Here is an 18,982-nt window from a genome sequence, read left to right as displayed (position 1 = left end):
AATTGCTCTACGAACCAGTTTATGTTAGTTCCAACAAATTACTTTGGAAATTGAGAAAAATTTTGAATACAAAGCAAATAAATGGTAAAAATCAACAAGATAAAAAACATTGTCTTAACACGTTTTAATTACCGGGTAAGTAAATAGCCCCATACTAAAATATTTTTTGCTAAATGCTAAAAAAAAAGAAATATAGCTAAATTATTCGTTTTTAAATTTGTTTGTTGCTTTAAACTTTAGCCTATATGGAAATTAGTTGAGGTTCTATAACAGTCTCCCTAAAAAAGCAAGTAAATTCAAACGAATAATGGCTTTTGGAAAAGGTTATTTTTTCGTCGATTTTGCCATAAATCTGTTTATGGGAGTTCTTCTCCAAGTTTTTCACAAGTTGTTGCTAAAATAAACTGAAAAAGATAAGAACGTTGAGAAACAGACTTCTTTTGGACAAATGACTTAGACAAGCTATTGTGTTATCTAACTTGAGTTGAAATTAAGTGTTTTAAATATTTTTTTTAATACAAATTGCGTTCTTGGTTTTATTTTTTGTACGTAAAAAAATGCTTGCTGTATACTGCGTTATTATTATTTTTAGTTCAATTATTACTCTTTATCGGACTAGATTCCCAATTTTATAGTTTAGCGTATCACTTTTAAGTCAATGACTTGTCTTGAAGTTGACTTGACCTAGTAATGACTGGACTTGACTTGGGCAACTTTCGGCTTGGGCGGAAACTAAACTTGATATTTTATGAAAAAGGCTTGACCAGGAGTAAACATTAAGATATTTGAATTAACTGAAACTTGGAATGACTTGTTAGCAGCAATGTTGCAAACTAATTTAAATTTTCTGTAAAAACATCAAATTCCACAATTTCTCTCAGAAACATCTTTATTTTCACCGATTAGAGGCAAACTTTTAGCGGTACAAGAATATAAGTAGAAGAATGCGAAAACGCAATTCAGAAAAAGTTCGAAAATGAAAAGAAACGCGTCGCAAAGTTTGTCAGATTAACAATTCCCAACGCAGACAGATACATGAAACGGTGTGCAAATATATGAACTCAAAACCAATTAGAAGATGCAACAACACACTGCAATGATAGAGTGAAATGAAAAACAATGTTTTTATAGGACCACAAAAGTGAAAATCCGAGCAAAAATAAAAATTTAAGATTGTTTCATAAACTATTTATAGTTCGAATGGGTTTCATTTCTTTTAAATGCTAAACTAAAAATAAAAATTCTGACATGGTATATATATATATGATAGTTTTGAAAATAATTCTGTAATTTATGTTTAACGAAACAAAGTGTGACACTTAGTTAACTAGAGTTTTGTTTTGTAAAGGTGCGATTAGTATTACATGATGTTTTAAAAAAGGTAACAATGACCAAAAACAAGTAATATTCGCGTGAAACGGAAAAGCGCTGAAGAGATTTTCAAAGAAAATGATATCATTTTATCAGTAACAACTTTTACAAATTTTGTTTCGACAAAGTAGCCATTAATTAGCGTTCAGGTCATTCAGAAGTTACACCACATGTGACTGATTCAATTTCAAATCAATATGTTTTGTCGCAGTACTTTATCTAATTACAAATATGTGACAAAGTTAAGGTTCTATTTGCAAAAACATCATTTAATTTTAAACGGCATTTTACAATACAAAACCCTAACGATTGGTTTGGTATAACAAAGTGTTTCAAAAGTACATGTTAGTGCAAAACTTTGGGATAAAACAGGAAAAAAGGTTAGCGAAGGATATATACTGCACGAAAAGATAGGGCACTATTTTTCGACCACACAACTGCGTCAGTTCAACGAAACAAGTTCAAACGAAAAAAAATGATCGACGTAAAAACTGCAAACAAAATGAGATTGAGTGAAAACGCTAAAAGTCAGGACGGTAATAAACATGTAAAATTTAGCACAAGATAAACGCAAATGAGATGGTAAAAACATACAGGAAAATATAATTTGGAAGAACCAAAAATCATCATGTACCGTTTTTCGAAAGAAAAATTTATCTAGAGTTTTTTTGAAATTTTAGTTTTAATAGCTAACCTGTTGAAACGCTTTCAAGTTAGGAAATAAGAGATAATGCACGAACCCACATCTTGGCAAAATAAATCGGCAAGAAAAAGGGAGAACAAATAAATGTTAAAAATCGGAAGAAGGTAAAAAATCCGTGTTGAAAATATTCTAACGAAAAAAATTAACTTAAAAACAGCATTTTTTCGACCTGTTTAAAATACAAACAAAAACAGGCAAAGATTCGATGATCAGCCAAAAACACAAACAAAAACGATGATAAAAATTTCACGAAACTCCAAAAAACATGCGTTCGATAAATGAAACTCGGACCGGAAGAAATGAAGTGCGTGAAAAATAAATAAAGTCGGCCGCCAGCTCTCTGCTGCTATCTGGTGACGAGCTGCGTCAGGACGGTTGCCAGGGCGACGAGGAGAGCGGATGAGAGGGGCGACAACCTGGCGGCGCCGCAATCCTTGTCCAACTCCTGGATGTAAAGAGAAATAATGATTTAGGTTTTACTAATATTTAAAAAGATCCTGGTTTTTCTAGAATATCTTTGTTTTACCAAAAATAATAAATAAGGTTTTAAAACTGTTCTTTTGAATAGTGTCTGAAAAATTCCGGTTTTACAAAAAATGAAATGATTTGGGTTTAGGGATATTATTTTCCATAGCGTCCAAAAAATTCTGGTTTTACAAAAAATAAAATTATTTTGGTTTAAGGGATATTTTTTTCAATAGTGTCTGAAAAATTCTGGTTTTCAAAAAAGAAAAAAAAAAATTAGGTATTATAAATAAAAACACATTTTAAAATTCAAAATAAAGTCTGAAACAACAATGTACGGCTTAATGTTGTCGATTTAAAATTTGGTGTCAAATTAAATGTCTGGGGCCTGATATCAGCAAGATATGTGCATTGCGCAGACTTGGACAACTAGATTTATTTTAGCTTTTTAAAATTAGATTAGAATTAAAATTAGAGCATTTCAGTTTTTCCAAATTAGATTAGAATTAGAATTACCGAATTCTTAAAAAAACGAATTTGAGCTAGAATTTAAACTAAAATTACATTTTATTATTCACAATCAATTACATTTAAATCGAGAAGTATTTTAATAGGAATGTGCATGTCAATTATGTGTGTACTAATTTTTAAGCATTTTAGCATAGCATATGATTTTTAGTCCGTGAAAATTACGTTTCAACCAAAGAGTTTGAATTCAAATTCTTTGTTTTCACTAAGCGACTAAACATGTCGATAAACAAAGTAGGATTTTTGGTCAAATCCAAATTAGATTAGAACTGGAATGATAAAGCACACAAGCAATTCACAAATTAGATTAGAATTAGAATTAGCCGCATTTTGCTCTAATTCATTGAATTAGAAAAATAGAATCTAGTTGTCCAAGTCTGGCATTGGGTTATTATTGTGAACGAAAAAAACACGGTAATAGACAAACGCCAGGTTAGTGAAGAAAAAAACATGTAACACTTAAACTCTAGCAAACCAATTATCTAATATTTCGCCTCACCTCTGGTAAACTTCTCGTGTCGTAACATTCTTCGCGAGGGGGTTTCCGGAACCTGACAACAAAAACAAGTTAAATCAAGGCGCAAAAAAACATCAGATTGATTTCAAAACACAAATATTCTAGCGTTTATACATGGCAGATTTATCTGCTATTCTCCATTGCTGCTTCTTGTCGATTTATTACCTTAATATTAACTGTCCAGTGTCGATCTATAAACATTAGCAGAGTTTTTTATGTGTATACTTTGAATTAACAAAGGATTTGTTTGTTTTTTTACAAATAAACTTCTTTTCATATTAACTTAAGTTTTTAAGTTTATTGATAAACTTTCTCACACATATTTATTCCAAAGCCAAAACTTTTCAGTTTTATCAAAAACAAACGCCAGGCCATGTTACTTTTTTAGCAGAAAGATGATTTTTATCTGGACTTAAAATTAAAAACTTTTATTTCGCCAAATCTTTCGAACCTATTTTCTCACCTCTGCGGCGCGCACGCCTTTTCGGCAGTGACGTCACTCTGCATGACGTCACGCGGGTACTCGGTGAAGCATGACGACGAGCATGAGTCGGCGGTGACCATGAGAAGGTTGGTGCCGGGAATCCGACTGGCAGCGTAAGTTCTGCACAATATACACATTTTTTTTTATTTGACTGAAACCGAGAGATTAGGGATTTCCGATAACGTCGGTTTGGAGCCGATACCCGTGTTACATTTTTCGAACTGTAGTAATAAATTAAACCTCAAAAAAAAAACTTTTTTAGACTACAATTATTGCGGTGAAAAAAAAAATTGCCAATATTTGATCGTGAAAAATTGCCAATATTTTCATCAGCCACAACAAAAACTGCCTTTAAATCGCGCCCAACATACAACAAACAGGCCGTAAATTAAATCGCACCAAACATACAACAAACAGGCCGTAACTGAAATCGCACCAATTATTGTTTTCACCTGTTGCAGGTATCGCCGCAGGGTATTTCCCCCTCAAAAACCCCCACGCCGCTACCGAACTGGAACACGGCGTTCCTGAAAACGCAATGTTTCTTCGAGTATCGGTAGTTCGACTCGCTCGTCTCGCTTGCGCTGAACGGGTACGTCTGTATGACGTCACCCCACGCTGACGTCATCAGTGACGTCAGAGCAAAGGTGAACAGGTTGCGGAGGGACAACAGGGAAGAGGTGACCATGGAGTGACCTTGAAGGAAATAAAATAATTGGTCAATTAGTATTAAACTAAAATCGTTTCTAACAAACTTTTTTTTTTCGAAAAAAAATGTTTTAACCATTTTTTTTTTCGGCATTGTTTACCGCTTAGAAAAGCAATATTTTAAATAGAAAACACCAAAAAACAAAACAAAGAACGATCAAACCGCTTTACATGTCAAAACTAAGGTAAATATCAAATTTACCGAAAAACGTCAACTACAACAATGGAGTTACAGCTGTCCAAGTAAACTAGGCCAGGTCTCTTAATTTTGTTCAAAATAAAAACAAGTCAAGGTGAGTCGTTATTCAAGTCTTTTAAGTTACAACAACACCGATCAAACCAAAACGCAAGTCAAATTTTTCCGACAAAATTTTTTCGAAAAAATAATTTATTTAGGTAATTTTCAAAAAAACATTTATTAGTTTTTAACCAAATATAAATTTTTAAAGTTTGATAAATATTTATTTATGTCGGCCAATTTTACCACAATAAACTATTTCTTAAATAAACTTGCATTCGGGCGCCGTTTGCATTACGTCACATCTATCAATAGTGACGTCATGACTCACCGTACTTGACGATCCCGGTAAGGGTGGGAATGACGTAACTCCTTGATGACGCACTGTCGACGTTGTCGCTCCGGTTGCAAATCACTTGGTAGTCGAGCACGTGACGCATGACGTAAACGCCGTCACGCTCCAGTGACTTTATTAGTTGGCCGTCGATCGAACCGTAAAATCCCCCAACCTGAGAGTGACTTCATGTTTTAGGAACATTTTATGATAAAATATAGATCGTGTAAGACAGTAGTAGGATTCTAACACCTTATGAAAAGCATGTCGGTAGATTCATTCGTTTCCGAAACGCATTTGTCTATCATTTTCACGTGTTTTAAGTCTTATGGTTGCAGATTAAATTTAAAAAATTCACTTTATTTTACATTAATGATGGCACTAGTTACAGGCGAAACGTTTGAGAAAAAAAATATTTTTAGATTTCTTGAAATATCATGGCTTTAAAATTTTATTTAAACAAAACACTCTGTCTAATTCGCTTTTTTTTAAACTCAAACAATTTTGTTTGCCAACGTTTTTCTAACGATTGTTGAATAACAAAATGGTACTTGTCAAGATAAACTAATAGTTGTTATGTTTAAACTAAATAGTTTTCCAACCTTGTGCTGTTGGTCGTCTTGGTTGCTCATTATAAGTTGAGCTCCGTCGTCCAACACAATACACAGATCGTCCTATAATATAACAGGTAAGCATTGTAGTTAGTTGCGAGTTTGTAAAATCAGCATTCTGAGGTAGTTTCGTTTATTCGTACTGGGTTGTTTTAGTAAGTGATTGTATGGGCCGTGTTAATTAAGCTAATAGCAATGCAAAAACATGAAAAAGATGTTGTATTGAGTTGCTGTAAACATTTTTTTTTTGCCTTTGTGTCCTAATTTACATGACAGTTTGTAAACAATTTTAGAGCATAATGGCTGGAGGTTGTAGTTAGACGTAGTAAGAAAATTAAAGCCCACACAGAAGTAGAGTATCAAGCCTATACAGATGTTCGACATTGTGTTGAAAAAATGAACAAAGAGATGTTCGAAACGTTCGAAATGCTACCTACTTCTGTATGGGCTTTAATATTCTTACTACGTTTCTTAACAAGGATTTAAGAAGGCATAAAAATCTATTATGATTGCTACACTGTTGTATACCAGCCTCCAAAAACAGTGTATGCTGTGTATCTAAGTAAATAATGTCATACCTTCTCCCAACAATTGCAGAAAAGACTTCCTTGGCAACCTTGACCTCCACCCTGCATCAAACAAAACGTGAATACTCTTGTTAGTTGAGGGCCGCTAATTCTAACGCTCTGCGTTTTTCAACTCATTAATTACGGTCGAAACAAAACAACCAAAATGTCCTGAAATTTTACAAATGTCGTTTAGTTTATTCGTTTTAAAAAGACAAGAACGTCAGAAAAAAACGAACATCTGAAAACATGGTTTATTTTAAAAAATATCTGAACTTAACTTTGGAAGTTTTATATTTATTTTAATAAAATTAGTTCATCAGGACGTTCATATTTTATTTACTTTTAGAAACTATATCTTTCAAATAAAACTTCAATAACGAACTTGTTTTGAATTTTGGAAACTCTAAATAGCTATATTATACTTTATTACGTCATTTCACACAAAACACAAAACCTCTGACGTAATTACCGGTGTTGGTGACGTCATGTTAAAGAGCATGTCTCTCAAAGTGATGGGGTCCAACACCTCCCCCGTCACGGAAGGCGTTACTTGTTGTGACGTCACAGTTAGGCTAAATGCTCGACTGGCCACAATAAGGTTCATGGTCTGCAAATATAAACATCGTTAAAAATCACCCATCGTTAAAAATCATAGAATTAAATTAACGATTTGAATCAAGCGAATAAAATACATCAAATTTGAACCTTCTAACTTTTATTTTTTTAATTCCATGTTTAAGTTTCATTCGCACAATCTGATTTTAACACTTAGTAATTTTGTTACATTTTTAACGTAATTTATTATTATCGACAGGGCGGCTTAACATTTTCCAAAAATATCGGGTATCGGTATGGGGAATAAAAAACAAAATATCGGATTGAGTAGAAACATACAATGCTCCACAGGTAATTATTATAGATTGCGCAGTTTAAAAAAAAATTTAGCGCTTTTTTTTGTTGAGGTTCGAACCCAGAACCCTTGAAATTTTGCAATCGAGAAAAAAGTTATACCTTCTCCGGTTGAATGTACGCGGTAGTCCCTGTGTAGCTTTCAAACGTCGTTGGTGGGGCAGACGTGAATGACGTCATAGTTGTGGCCGATTCCGTCACCAGCCACGTCATCTGTGACGTCAAGCTTACTTTGACCACACTGTATATGGTGGCGGTAGTGAGCAGGGGGCGCTTAAAGTAATCTTTTGTGAAGGGGTTGGAAAGGATAGATTCGATTTCCTAAAAATAAAGAAAAGTAATTGAAAAAGCGCCATATATTTACAACTTTGTTTTTATAACACAAATCATCCTAATAATACTTAGTTATATTCTCCTTTAAAAAGGTATTATAAAAATCGCGGCACTCTGCAACTAGCCTGTGCTGAGGTTCGAACTCACGACCTTCGGACAAATCGGTCTGGTCGCCCTACTAACTGAGCTACACAGGCTCAAGGAGAGCAAGTCGAGAAGCAACCATACGCCAATGCTCGCTAGCCTGTGTAGCTCAGTTGATAAAGCAACGGCCCCAGTATGGCCGGAGGTCGTGAGTTCGAACCTCACTACAGGCTACAGTTGTTTTTCTAGCTTGCCTTACTTGCACCTTTCTAGCATGCCTTGCTGGCATCCGGTGTAAAGACAAGATTGTTTAGAATTCAGGTTACCTTTGATACTTGGTCTTTTTGCAAGTGTTGTACCCTAAGAACAGAAGGCGAAGAGTCGGTTGCTATAAACACGCTGCGCACTGCATTGTGGGAAGCCGAGCTCAGCCAATGGCGTGCCAGGAACTCCTTGCTCACCCAACCGTTAAGCAGAACCTCGCTGACTTGACTTGGTTCTATTCCACCTTAAAAATAAACAATTAAAACGGTAAATCTATCGATAAATTGACAAAACACTTTTTAATTAAATGGTATAAAACACTTATACGTAGATGTGTAAACTGGCTAAACTAAAAGTTGGAAATATTTTTTTAAAAGTGATATTAAACTGGAATTATATCGAACTACAATTAATATCGCAATTATATAGCGCAAACCCGAATTTTCTGTCCAATGTCGATTTATGGATTATTTTGATTTAGATTTTGTTGCTTTGTTTGTTTTATTGTGTCCTTCAACAAATTATATGAATTAAGCAATAGAATGTTCCTTACCTTCACAAGCACTTCCGTCCGCAACCATTTGCATGCTCGCGCATATACCGCCAGATGTCGCACCTGGGTCGTTGCTGCAACTCGAAACCCTGTGTGACGTCACAAATGTTGAAATAACAGCTTGGAATTTTTAATTTTACTAGGAAACCATTTATTACAGTCATTACATGATCGTGAATGTATTAAAATCAAACAAATTACATCTGTAGCTCAAATTAATTTAAACAAAATAAATAACATCTATATCTTAAATGATCTATTTTTACTATAAAAATATTTTTTATGAATTTTTACTATAAAAAACATTGATGTAACTTTTACTATAAAAACATCTTTTTTATGTTTTTTTTTTGTGAACTTAAGATAAGTTATGGTTGTTGGCGCAAAGTACAGAATAATACATTGGATAGGCAACAAATTTGTAGCAGCATTTCCAAGGAAAAGTGCCCTATCTTTCTAAATGCCACTCACTTCAAACATCTTATTCCACAAACTTGAGAGTAAACACTGGCGTTGTTGACCAACAATTGCGATAGTGACGTCACAGGCGAGGTACCAAAGTAGCGGTGAAGGTTGGTGAGAGGAACTACCAGACTTAAACTAGAAAAAAGAAGTTAAACTAACAATTTAATAGAAAGTTCCAGATAAAATACCATAAACTTTTTGTTTATAAAAAAGTTTTTTTGACTCATTCTTTTTTTACAATTTTTTATAACGAATAAAGTCGTTAAAATTGATTTTTATGTTGTCCTACAGGTACATACCTTGAGGTTAAAATTTTGTAATATTCGTATTTTACTGTTGTTTTTTGATTGAATGCCACAGGAGCCAATTTCTTTCACTCAAGTTTTATTTTTACAAAATTATTTTATAAATTTGGTGCATCACGATTAATAAGATATTAATGGGTGTATTAAGATACCAATTGATTCATTATGCATTTGGTATAACTTATAAGATAAAATATTCATGTTGAGACTTGATTTATTTTTAGTGAGTGGGTGTATAGACAGAAAGCAAGTATAAATGGAGCAATAATTTCGAATATATTTTTATTTACCTTATTAAAAATCACAAAATTCAAACGCCAAGGTATTCTTACGTATACAAAACTGCTGGTATTGCATTACGTAGCTATAAAACACAACTTTTGGCGCATACATCATCTCAGAATTCGACTCTGATCTAAAACAGAGTTTAACCGAAGCCACGTATAGGAGGCAAATTGGCACACCCGCAATTCGGCATTAAGTAAGGTTAACTTATTGACATAGCCGTAGTAGAGTGTCGGCCACCAAAACAAACAACAACAAACAACATTGGAAGGCCACAGTGGCCTAAACCTTAAGCTATTGGCTGGAAACCGCGCGTGTGATATTGCTGAATAATTGATAACGGCGTCGTTTTGCCAGCTCGTCGCTGATTTAAATGCACAGTTGGCAAAACGGTGCTGGTCTTGCTCCCCAAAACAAGACAAGGTCGCCGATACGCACAACACAGTGCTCGAAATGAAAAAAATAGGTTATTTTTGGTGCGAACAATTTCTTTACTGTGCACGTGCTTCGCCATAAACAGTTCTTAAGGTTACTTTTATTGCGTCACTTTATGACGTAAATTTGTGACGTCATCTCTTACTTGTTTTTCACGCCTTTTTGTATTTTTATTTATAGGATATACGCAGATCAATTAGTTGTAACGGTGTAACATCGTGCGTAAACAAAGAAAAACAATTATTTGTCGAACACAGATCTAAGTGAAGTTAAGTTATTTAAAAACAGTGACATAAGTGCACTTACGTCAAGTCAGTTGAAAATAGTGACTTAAGTCAAGTCAAGTAATTTTACCCAACAGAATTAAGACCACTAAAGTCAAGTCATTTAAGTACACTTAAGTCAAGTCAAACCATTTCAAAACAATCACTAAAGTGCACTAAAGTCAAGTCAAGTCATTTGAAAACAGTCACTAAAGTGCACACCTAAGTCAAGTCATTGACTTAAGTCACTAAAACACTAGTAAACAACGAAGTAAGGTTTAAGAGCAACTGGCCTAGAGAATTTTCAACCAAACTTTAATTTGGAAATCAAATATCGAGCGGGGTCATTTGATTTCGCCGGAAATCGAAGATGGCCGCAATCATCATTTCGCTTTGCTTTAAAACGCGAGCCCAGGACCATTAGGTGTCCAGCCTCTGTGCAGTTGGGAAAGGTGGGGGGTAAATAAAAGCGTCCGGCCCCTGAATTATTCACCACTTTTTATTGCCGCCACCGGCTAATTTGGGAATTGGGGGAAGTCCCGGAAGCGCTCTCGTTTTTGTCCGGCGTGACTTCAAATAGTTTTGTGACGCGAGGCTTTTGGGGGAATTTTGAAAGTCGGGTTTGGAAAAGATTACAGCCGTAAATTTGCAGCAAAGCGAGGTGGTATATTCGCAGGCCAAACAGAGATTTTCATTTGCATTATCTGGAAATTGAAAATACAAATTCAAGCAAATCTTAGTGTGTACTCGTTTTTCCACAACCTTACACATGGCGGTTTGGCACGTTTGGCAATAATTCAGTATAATAAGATATAGCCAAATAAATTCGTACGATGCTGCCTATAATTAAGTCTATCTTGAGATGGAACAAACTAGAATGAAAAGAATCTAACAGTTCACTTTTGGGCATATTTAAATCTTCCCTCGATCAATTGTTTTACCCTTCGCACCCATGGTTTGGGCCGCTTACTTTTTGAACCACTGTTCTAAGTGGTCAGGCAAACTTGGGACGCTTTGCAAATTATTTATACTTTTTGAAAATTTGGTGAATTACCTTATTTATTTACCAGATTATTTAACAGGACAAGCGGTTACATCTTCTCAGATTTTGTAAGCCGTTTTGAAAAATTCCTTTGGAAAAAAAATCTACATTTTTACAATTTTTCTTGGCTTTTATATTTTATAACAAGAACAGTGATAGGCCCCACAAAGAACTACAGATCAGCAAAAAAATATAAAAAGCACCGGTCTGCGTCATCAGCAACATTACGTCATAACCTATGACGTCACAAACCTGAATAGCGACTGCGGCACAGGCGCGTAGTAGTAGCTGTAGGTGGTCGTGGATATGTGCTTCCTGTCATCCGACACAACGTCGGCGGTCACCTCCTCCCCACTTGAACCCCTCCCCTCGATCATCGATTGTCGGATCTGGAGACAAACGACTCATTGTTACGTCACACTGGGCTTGTTCGAACGCGGTTAGTAATGTGTGCAGATGCCTTTGTTCGGATTGCGGAAAAGTTTTTTGTGTGCGGGAAAATGTTATAGCAGGGGTTCATAAACTTTTTCGAACGATGCCCCCCCCCCCAAAAAAATGATTTGTGTGGACCAGAGTGGTTTTTAAGAGATGACGTCATAATACAAGTAAACTTAAGAAACCTGCTGTTTTTGGTTGTACTTGAAATTTAAATACACCAAGGAAGATGGCAAGGCTTTTTTTGTAATAATATAGTTTCTTTTAAAAAAAATTCTGTTTTAAATTATACACTAAGATTGTAATGGGCCTTGTCTAAACGTTAAAGCTTTTAGGATTTATGTCTGAATGTTAACAACAGATTTCAGGTAAAATAATTTTGAAAAGAAAATCCTAGACAATACCTGGATTTTAGCTCGATATACACTATCTACAGTTATACGCACGCATAAGATAGTTTTGACATTGGATAATAATAAAAATAAATCTATAAAAGTATAAAGCAGTTTTTGGTCAAAACAACTCAACTGCATAAAACACAAAATTTGATCAAGTATTAAAAAAAGTTCGATATTATTGCTTTAGTTATTTGCATTTACTGACTAAACTATAAGACTCCAAATAAGATAAATTTTTAGCGAACAAAGTGCTTACCTGCGTCATCTTGCTGACGTCCAGCGTGTCATTGATGACGTCAATTTCGGCGATGTCGATTGCGGAGTGGACGCCGAGACGCGCCTGAAGCAGAATGACAAAATGGTTTTCAAGTTTTTTTAATGTTATAAAAAATACAGTTACGTAAAATAATAATTAATATTATAAAACATTTTGGTTTTAGTGAATGGAGGTATTTTAAATATAAAGATAAACTGGCTTATTTTTAAGTTCTTAGAGATAATGTTAAAAATAGACGTCATAACACAAGTGAACTTAGGAAACCTAAATATGAAATTAAAATAGGGTATAAATACTTTCAAGAAGAGGGCACCAAAGCGCCTTTGAATTATTATCTTTTCAAAAATAATACAATAGTATTTCAATAAGGCGTTACTGTACCCCAAAAAGCTAGTCCACGAACCATGAGGACCCACAAACCCCAGAACCCTAAAGTAAAGTAACAATCCAACTTGAATGGCAATTGCGTCAATGGTAAAATCACTAGAACGAAACAATCCGCCAAATCAGTAACAATTTTAATCTTCACGACTCGAAATCAATTCGTAGTTGACGTTTTAAAAGCTTCGATGCCGGCGATTTTGCATTAGCGCCGAGGCTTATGACATCACAAAGCAGTGCAGCTTTTAAACGAGCGATATTTCCGAAAGTGTTGCGAGTCCGCAGAGTGACAGAAATTCCAGCGCAGGACAATTGCGCAATAGTTTTGGCGCAGGACAAATTGCGCAATAGTTTGGCAATCGAACCAACGAATAAAGTTTGATAGAGTAAAAATTCGATAAGCCCTTAAGACAGTGTTACAGTATTGACTGATTTTTCAGACAAATGCTAAAAAAAATTAAAACTTTCTGAGCGATTTCTGTAAGACGAAAGATGATTCAACCAACCACGTAAAAAAGTTCAAAATATACAATATTTATAACTAAAAATATAAACAATTCTTTTAAAAGAATATTGACAACATAAACTACACTGCACGCGCTTCAGAAAAAACACAACTTTACACAAAATAAGAAAATTGTAATAAATCTTTCTTTGCGATTTCTTTAAAACGAACAACTTTTCAACCTGCCACGTAAGAAGTTAAAATATAGAATATTTACATTTTTTGAAACGAATAAATATCGCCTTTAAAAAATATTTGAGAACCTAAACTACACAAAAGTTGAAAATCAATGCTCATCTCTTCTTTACCATTTGTACAATTGACAGGATATCAATGAAAGCAGAATTAAATCGCACAATCAGCTTATAGTATTTGAAAGATCAACGTTATCTGTGTCGGATTACCGAATGCATTGCAAAGTGTGATAAAGATGGGCCACTTTAATCACAATTTTTGGATTTTGTGGAGATGCCTTACGAAGACAATTCAAAAGATTGAAATGTACTCCTCGAAACATTTTTATTCGTGAAGATAAATCTCTTTGGGGAAATATTAATCTGTCAACTGAAAAGAAGTTAAGCGGAGAGTCTCTTATTGACCCCAGTTTGAGAAACCAATATTTCGAATCACACACAGATCGCTATTTTCACTATGGCTTTAAAAAATGAATGCAATTCACGAATGTTGTGTTTAAAACATGCCTAAGTTAGTAAACTTAATTTAAATAAAGTGCCGCAACTTTGTGATTCTACGTGTCGCGCAATACCCGCCGCTCAAACATTTTTTAGTGCGCCAAAGTTCAGTGTTTTCACAATTCTGTCGTGCAAAGTTCGGAGAAAGAAAATTTGCGGCGTCCAAAGTAATTTCCAACAGGAAGAAAAATAACGTGGGTTTCGGGATTTTTCTTTTCGCTAAATTTTATTTTAATTCCGCTGCCGTTACCACAGTTTCACAATCCGTGCTGCAGACACGCTGTAAAAACAATGCGGTAAAATGTTTCGCATTGCATTTGGAGAAATTTCCCAGAAACGATTTCACAAGAAACTTTCTCCATAACCAAACTCCACGAATTTCCGGTTTGTAATGTGAATTTAAACCGAAATCGAAAGAAAACACAAAATGTGCATTTCAAGCTAAATGGAACGGGGCGTGAAAATAAATAGCACCCTTATACGAGTTGCCGGGAAAAAATAAAGTTTTATGTTCTTGCCCGCGTGGGTTAAACCTCAGAATTGATGCTTTGAAATCCCGAATTTGCGTCAAAATGAAACTGCAGCAGATTGTTTTCTTAATTTTCGCAACGCTTATTGTAGTTTCAAGGATTTTTTTTCAATGGCCGAAAACTTGTGTGCGCTAATCTTTTCAATTTCCTGGGAACAATATATATCGAAAAGAAAAAAAAAGATTTTTTTGACTAAATGAAAATTCTGGAAAACTATTCCCAGTTTAAGGTTGAAAAAGTTTGATGCTTTGAAATCCCGATTTTTCGTGCACATTAAACTGTAGAAGTTTTTTTTCCTAATTTTCGCAACCCCTTTAAATAGCTTTCATGAATTTTTAGGCTTCATGGATTTAATAGTCTAAATCAGGGGTTCTTAAACTGGGGTCCATGGACCCCTTAGGGGTCCGTGTACTCGTTTTAGGGGGTCGGCGAAGACCAAATTGAAATATTCGTATATATTTAGGAAGTAATAAATTTTTCTAGAGAAATAGTTTAATTAAAAATAAAACATTTTTGCACTGAATGTCTCTGTTTCTGTTTTCCTTTTCACATTTTGTGGACCTAAAACCGCGGATTTATATTTGTATTGTGACGTCGATTCATGACGTCATTTTTATTAAATTCCGCTTACCGTGGTCCACGTGAAGCAAAAACAAATTTTGGGGGTCCGCGGTAAAAAAAGTTTCAGAACCCCTGGTCTAAATAGTTTTGTGTTGTAATCTGTTTTAATTTTCAGGGGAAGAAATATATAAGCAAACTCTTTGACAAAAGAGAAAATTTACAAACCTTTCCCAGTTTCGGGTGATAGAAGAGGAGTCCGTTGTTTTCGATGCCGAACATGTAAGAATTTGATCCGAGCTGAAAAATGCGTGGAAATGTTAATGTTGGTTAAACCGTTTTAGTGTCCATAAAGATGTTCGGTACTTGACATGTTATTCCGATACTCAAGCTCGATATTCCGACAAAAAAAATAAAAAAAATAATAATAAAAAAAATATCGCGATCGGATCGGAAACCAATTGACGTCATTACTATGCTCAAACAAGAAAAATGATAAAATTGAAATGTCCAAAAATATTTTTTCAAGGTCTTTAGGCTAAAATATGCTTGAGCGAAGAAGTTGCCTCTAGTTGTTCAACTAAATTTTTTTTCATAAATTAACATTTCACAATCGCTGCGTCGAATTGAAAACCATGGCTAATCGACACCACCCATCCGACATCAACCGATACCCGATACCTAGTGGTAGTATCGGCATTCGTCCGATACTAGGGTGGTATCGGTGCCGATCCGATAACGAATTAATTTCATTTTAGCCTTATTTTGTGTTGTTACTGCTGATCTCTTAAATAAAATATACATCCGCAATTACTGCAAAAACAGCAATAGAATTTTATTAATTATTTTGGGATTTTAGTCTTTTAAACATGTTTAGCGGTTTGGACAGCCATATTCACGAAAAAGAGTTATTTCTTTTCCCATTTTTCAAATATCTGGACTTGGGCCTAAATAATTTTTTAAATGACTTGATTTGGACTTGAACTATTTTTCAAATGACGAGTCATTTCAAAATTGTTTGTTTACAACACTGTTAACAGCAATACCTAGAAGTCACGTATTTCTGTTCAAACGCGTAAGTCGCTAATGAAAAGCTATTGCAAGGCGCGAGTGAAATTAAAAGGCGCTCAAGCGCGACCCCACCAAGCTGTCGCGCCGCTCTGTTACGTAATAAGGAGGCATTGTGACGACGAGCTGGCAGTTGCAAGCTCCAATAAGCTTTAATAAACGAGCGGGTCCCGCGGGATATGGCGTGCTGCAAACATGCAAGAGTGTGTATGAAGACCAGCTTTTTTCAAGAAGGCCAGAATAGTGATTCTTAACATTTTGACACTTGCGGACTGGTAAAAATACAAAAATCCTTTCACGGACCGGTAACTGAATTTTTTTTCTAGGGGTTGGCGTTATAAAATTCTTAAAAAAACCGCAATAAACTATAGTAAGCTTTACGAAATTGTCGTTCTTTTTGAAATGTCATCAAAATCCTTTCGGCCCATGGGATATTTCCCTTATTTATTTAGAAATACAGTTAATGCTACTTTATTATTGTAATGTTTACCGAGTGCAAAATCAAGGTAAATTTTAATAAACTCAGCGACATTTTTTGAAAGCTTAACCTTTGGTGAACAGTATTTTACTTCTCAGGTGTTTAAATGGCCCACAACGGTCTGTTGTTTTTACATACAAAATAAACAGTTGCAATCTATTAAAAAATTCCTATTGGCGTTCAATGCCAAACATGAAAAAATGTTTTTAACCGAATTTGACTCTACCTGAGAAACGTCTAAAGTAGATGTGACGTCATCATAAAGTACGTCACAGCCCACCACGGCCTTGACGGTGAGCTGGTCATCAGTTGTGGGTCTATATACGGGTCTCGATGCGGTGATTACCCCTCCTAGCCCCAGAACATCTTCGTATGGGAGGGTCCAGTGGGTCTGCTTCCTGGGGTAAGTATTGTATTGGGGGTAACTAGATTTATTTGAGACATACCTGCTATTTGGATATTTACAGCCTTGTACGGGGTTGATTTCATGTAATCGACAAGTATGGAGTATAGTGATTTACAAACTCGGCTTGAGAAGATATTTTGGACAATGCTATACAATATTATAGTTCATAGAAAAGAAAGATAGAAAATAAATACCATTATCTGTTCAGTATAATTTTATTTTTGAAATTCTTTAGGGGTAAGTTTAACTTTTTAGAAAAATAGAACTGGTAAATACGCTTATGAAATTCCGGTTGTCAAATACATTCGCGTATATGAATGTAATGCTATCGCGAGCAAGACTTTAGCAAACTACTTGTAAAAGACACTTAAATAAAAATGTTGTAAAAGACACTTAAATAAAAATATTAAATCTTTATTTGTTGAGATAAAAACGGGTAAAAATCATGCATACGTTTCGTAGCACAAAGCGTAGGATTCTGAAGTACCAAGTTTTAGTTTTCATAGCATTGAACTTTTTTTAAATATCACCGCCATTTCTGCGCTAAACAAGGATGCCTGTGCCAAAGATTTAAAAACAATCAAAAGATCAACAAAACGCTAGAAAGTATAGAAAACGCAAAACACTCACTGTCCAGAGTAGGCCAGCGCTTTGCTAATCTTGCTAAGGTATTGTTTCGTCACAACATGTGTCGCACTGTTTGAGGGTATAGCGGCGAACACCCCCCTGTTGTTGCAAGCCATTTCCTTTAGGCTGGTTGTGCTCGAGAAATGCTTGCCCACTGAGTAGGTGAACACGCGTGTCTGTGACGTAACAATGAACGATTGTTAATTGAAAAGGTTGTGGAACACGAGCCATTGTTGGGTGTGGTTTGACTTGAAGCACAAGCTTGCTTACTGGAGTATTTTAACATCAGAGTTACACAAACAGGTAACATTTGAAACCCATTAAAAAGTGAAATCAAATCAAACCATGGTATCTGCCAAAAAACAATTAAAAGTTTAGGTTAGGTTTTCAACGGAGTTCTAGACCAGTGTTTCTTAAACTGGTGAATGTTTGAAGGGGTGAACCAACCAAAAGGGGTGAATAAGGGTGAACCGTCAGAAATGGATAATAGCTTGCGAGCAGGGCGAATATTCCGGGTGTTCAACCTGTTCAGTAAACAGGTGATAATTTTTAAACAAATCAGTTTTAAGTTTTTCAAAATCAATTCCTAAGTTTTTATAGACGAGATAGTTTTATTATATCATGAGACAAGGGCGAATGAAATCTGGAGATAAATGCTAGGGGTGAACAAAAGTAAAAAAGTTTAAGAAGCACTCTTCTAGACCAGGGTTTCCCAATCTTTTTCGGACCACGGACCACTATTTATGAATCTGATATTTCGCCGCCCGCAGTACAAAGCAAAAAAATAACGCAAGAAAACTGACAACGTCAATGGGACGGATGCGATTGCTTCTTTCTGCATAAATCAACAATTCGCTATTTGTGTTACAGCTGCATTTTTCGAATGGCGATAAGCATATATTATTACGTCATAGACGAGGAATACGAGAATTTTTCGTAAACAACTTTTTGACTACAACGAAGGCGCAACAAGTAACATTTACGATACTGGATAGCAAAAGCTTTCGGAATCATTAAGTTGTGAATAACTGCGGCAATTATCTTTGAAAGGTTACGTAGTGTACAACGTATATGTGTGACATTTTAATTCCTTGTCATATCGCCACGGACCACCTGTGCATTCGTCGCGGACCACAGTTTGGGAAACCCTGTTCTAGACCA

General features: G+C 35.1%; 1 protein-coding gene and 1 non-coding gene across 2 annotated transcripts in view; one reads left to right on the top strand and one right to left on the bottom strand.

Annotated features, from left to right (window-relative positions):
- Positions 1-2,255: 2,255 nt before the first annotated feature.
- Positions 2,256-18,982, bottom strand: part of LOC146163258 (voltage-dependent calcium channel subunit alpha-2/delta-1-like) — a 30,561-nt gene continuing 13,834 nt past the window's right edge. Inside the window, exons 9-25 of the mRNA XM_083383030.1 lie at positions 17,825-17,997; positions 17,015-17,186; positions 15,471-15,542; positions 12,556-12,639; positions 11,719-11,855; positions 9,143-9,271; positions 8,672-8,760; positions 8,181-8,362; positions 7,540-7,758; positions 6,998-7,135; positions 6,538-6,588; positions 5,951-6,022; positions 5,346-5,523; positions 4,521-4,764; positions 4,048-4,188; positions 3,567-3,618; positions 2,256-2,519 (exon numbers count right to left, since the gene is read on the bottom strand). Coding sequence (XP_083239156.1) covers positions 2,421-2,519; positions 3,567-3,618; positions 4,048-4,188; positions 4,521-4,764; positions 5,346-5,523; positions 5,951-6,022; positions 6,538-6,588; positions 6,998-7,135; positions 7,540-7,758; positions 8,181-8,362; positions 8,672-8,760; positions 9,143-9,271; positions 11,719-11,855; positions 12,556-12,639; positions 15,471-15,542; positions 17,015-17,186; positions 17,825-17,997 — 2,232 coding nt within the window. The 3' untranslated portion in view covers positions 2,256-2,420. The remainder of the gene's footprint in view (positions 2,520-3,566; positions 3,619-4,047; positions 4,189-4,520; positions 4,765-5,345; positions 5,524-5,950; positions 6,023-6,537; positions 6,589-6,997; positions 7,136-7,539; positions 7,759-8,180; positions 8,363-8,671; positions 8,761-9,142; positions 9,272-11,718; positions 11,856-12,555; positions 12,640-15,470; positions 15,543-17,014; positions 17,187-17,824; positions 17,998-18,982) is intronic.
- Positions 8,013-8,087, top strand: Trnat-agu (transfer RNA threonine (anticodon AGU)). Its single transcript has one exon. It is a non-coding gene; the product is annotated as a tRNA-Thr (tRNA).

This window comes from Ascidiella aspersa, chromosome 2 (assembly GCF_963924565.1).
Source record: "Ascidiella aspersa chromosome 2, kaAscAspe10.2, whole genome shotgun sequence".
Classification (NCBI taxonomy): domain Eukaryota; kingdom Metazoa; phylum Chordata; class Ascidiacea; order Phlebobranchia; family Ascidiidae; genus Ascidiella; species Ascidiella aspersa.
This window is presented reverse-complemented; position numbering and strand designations above follow the sequence as displayed.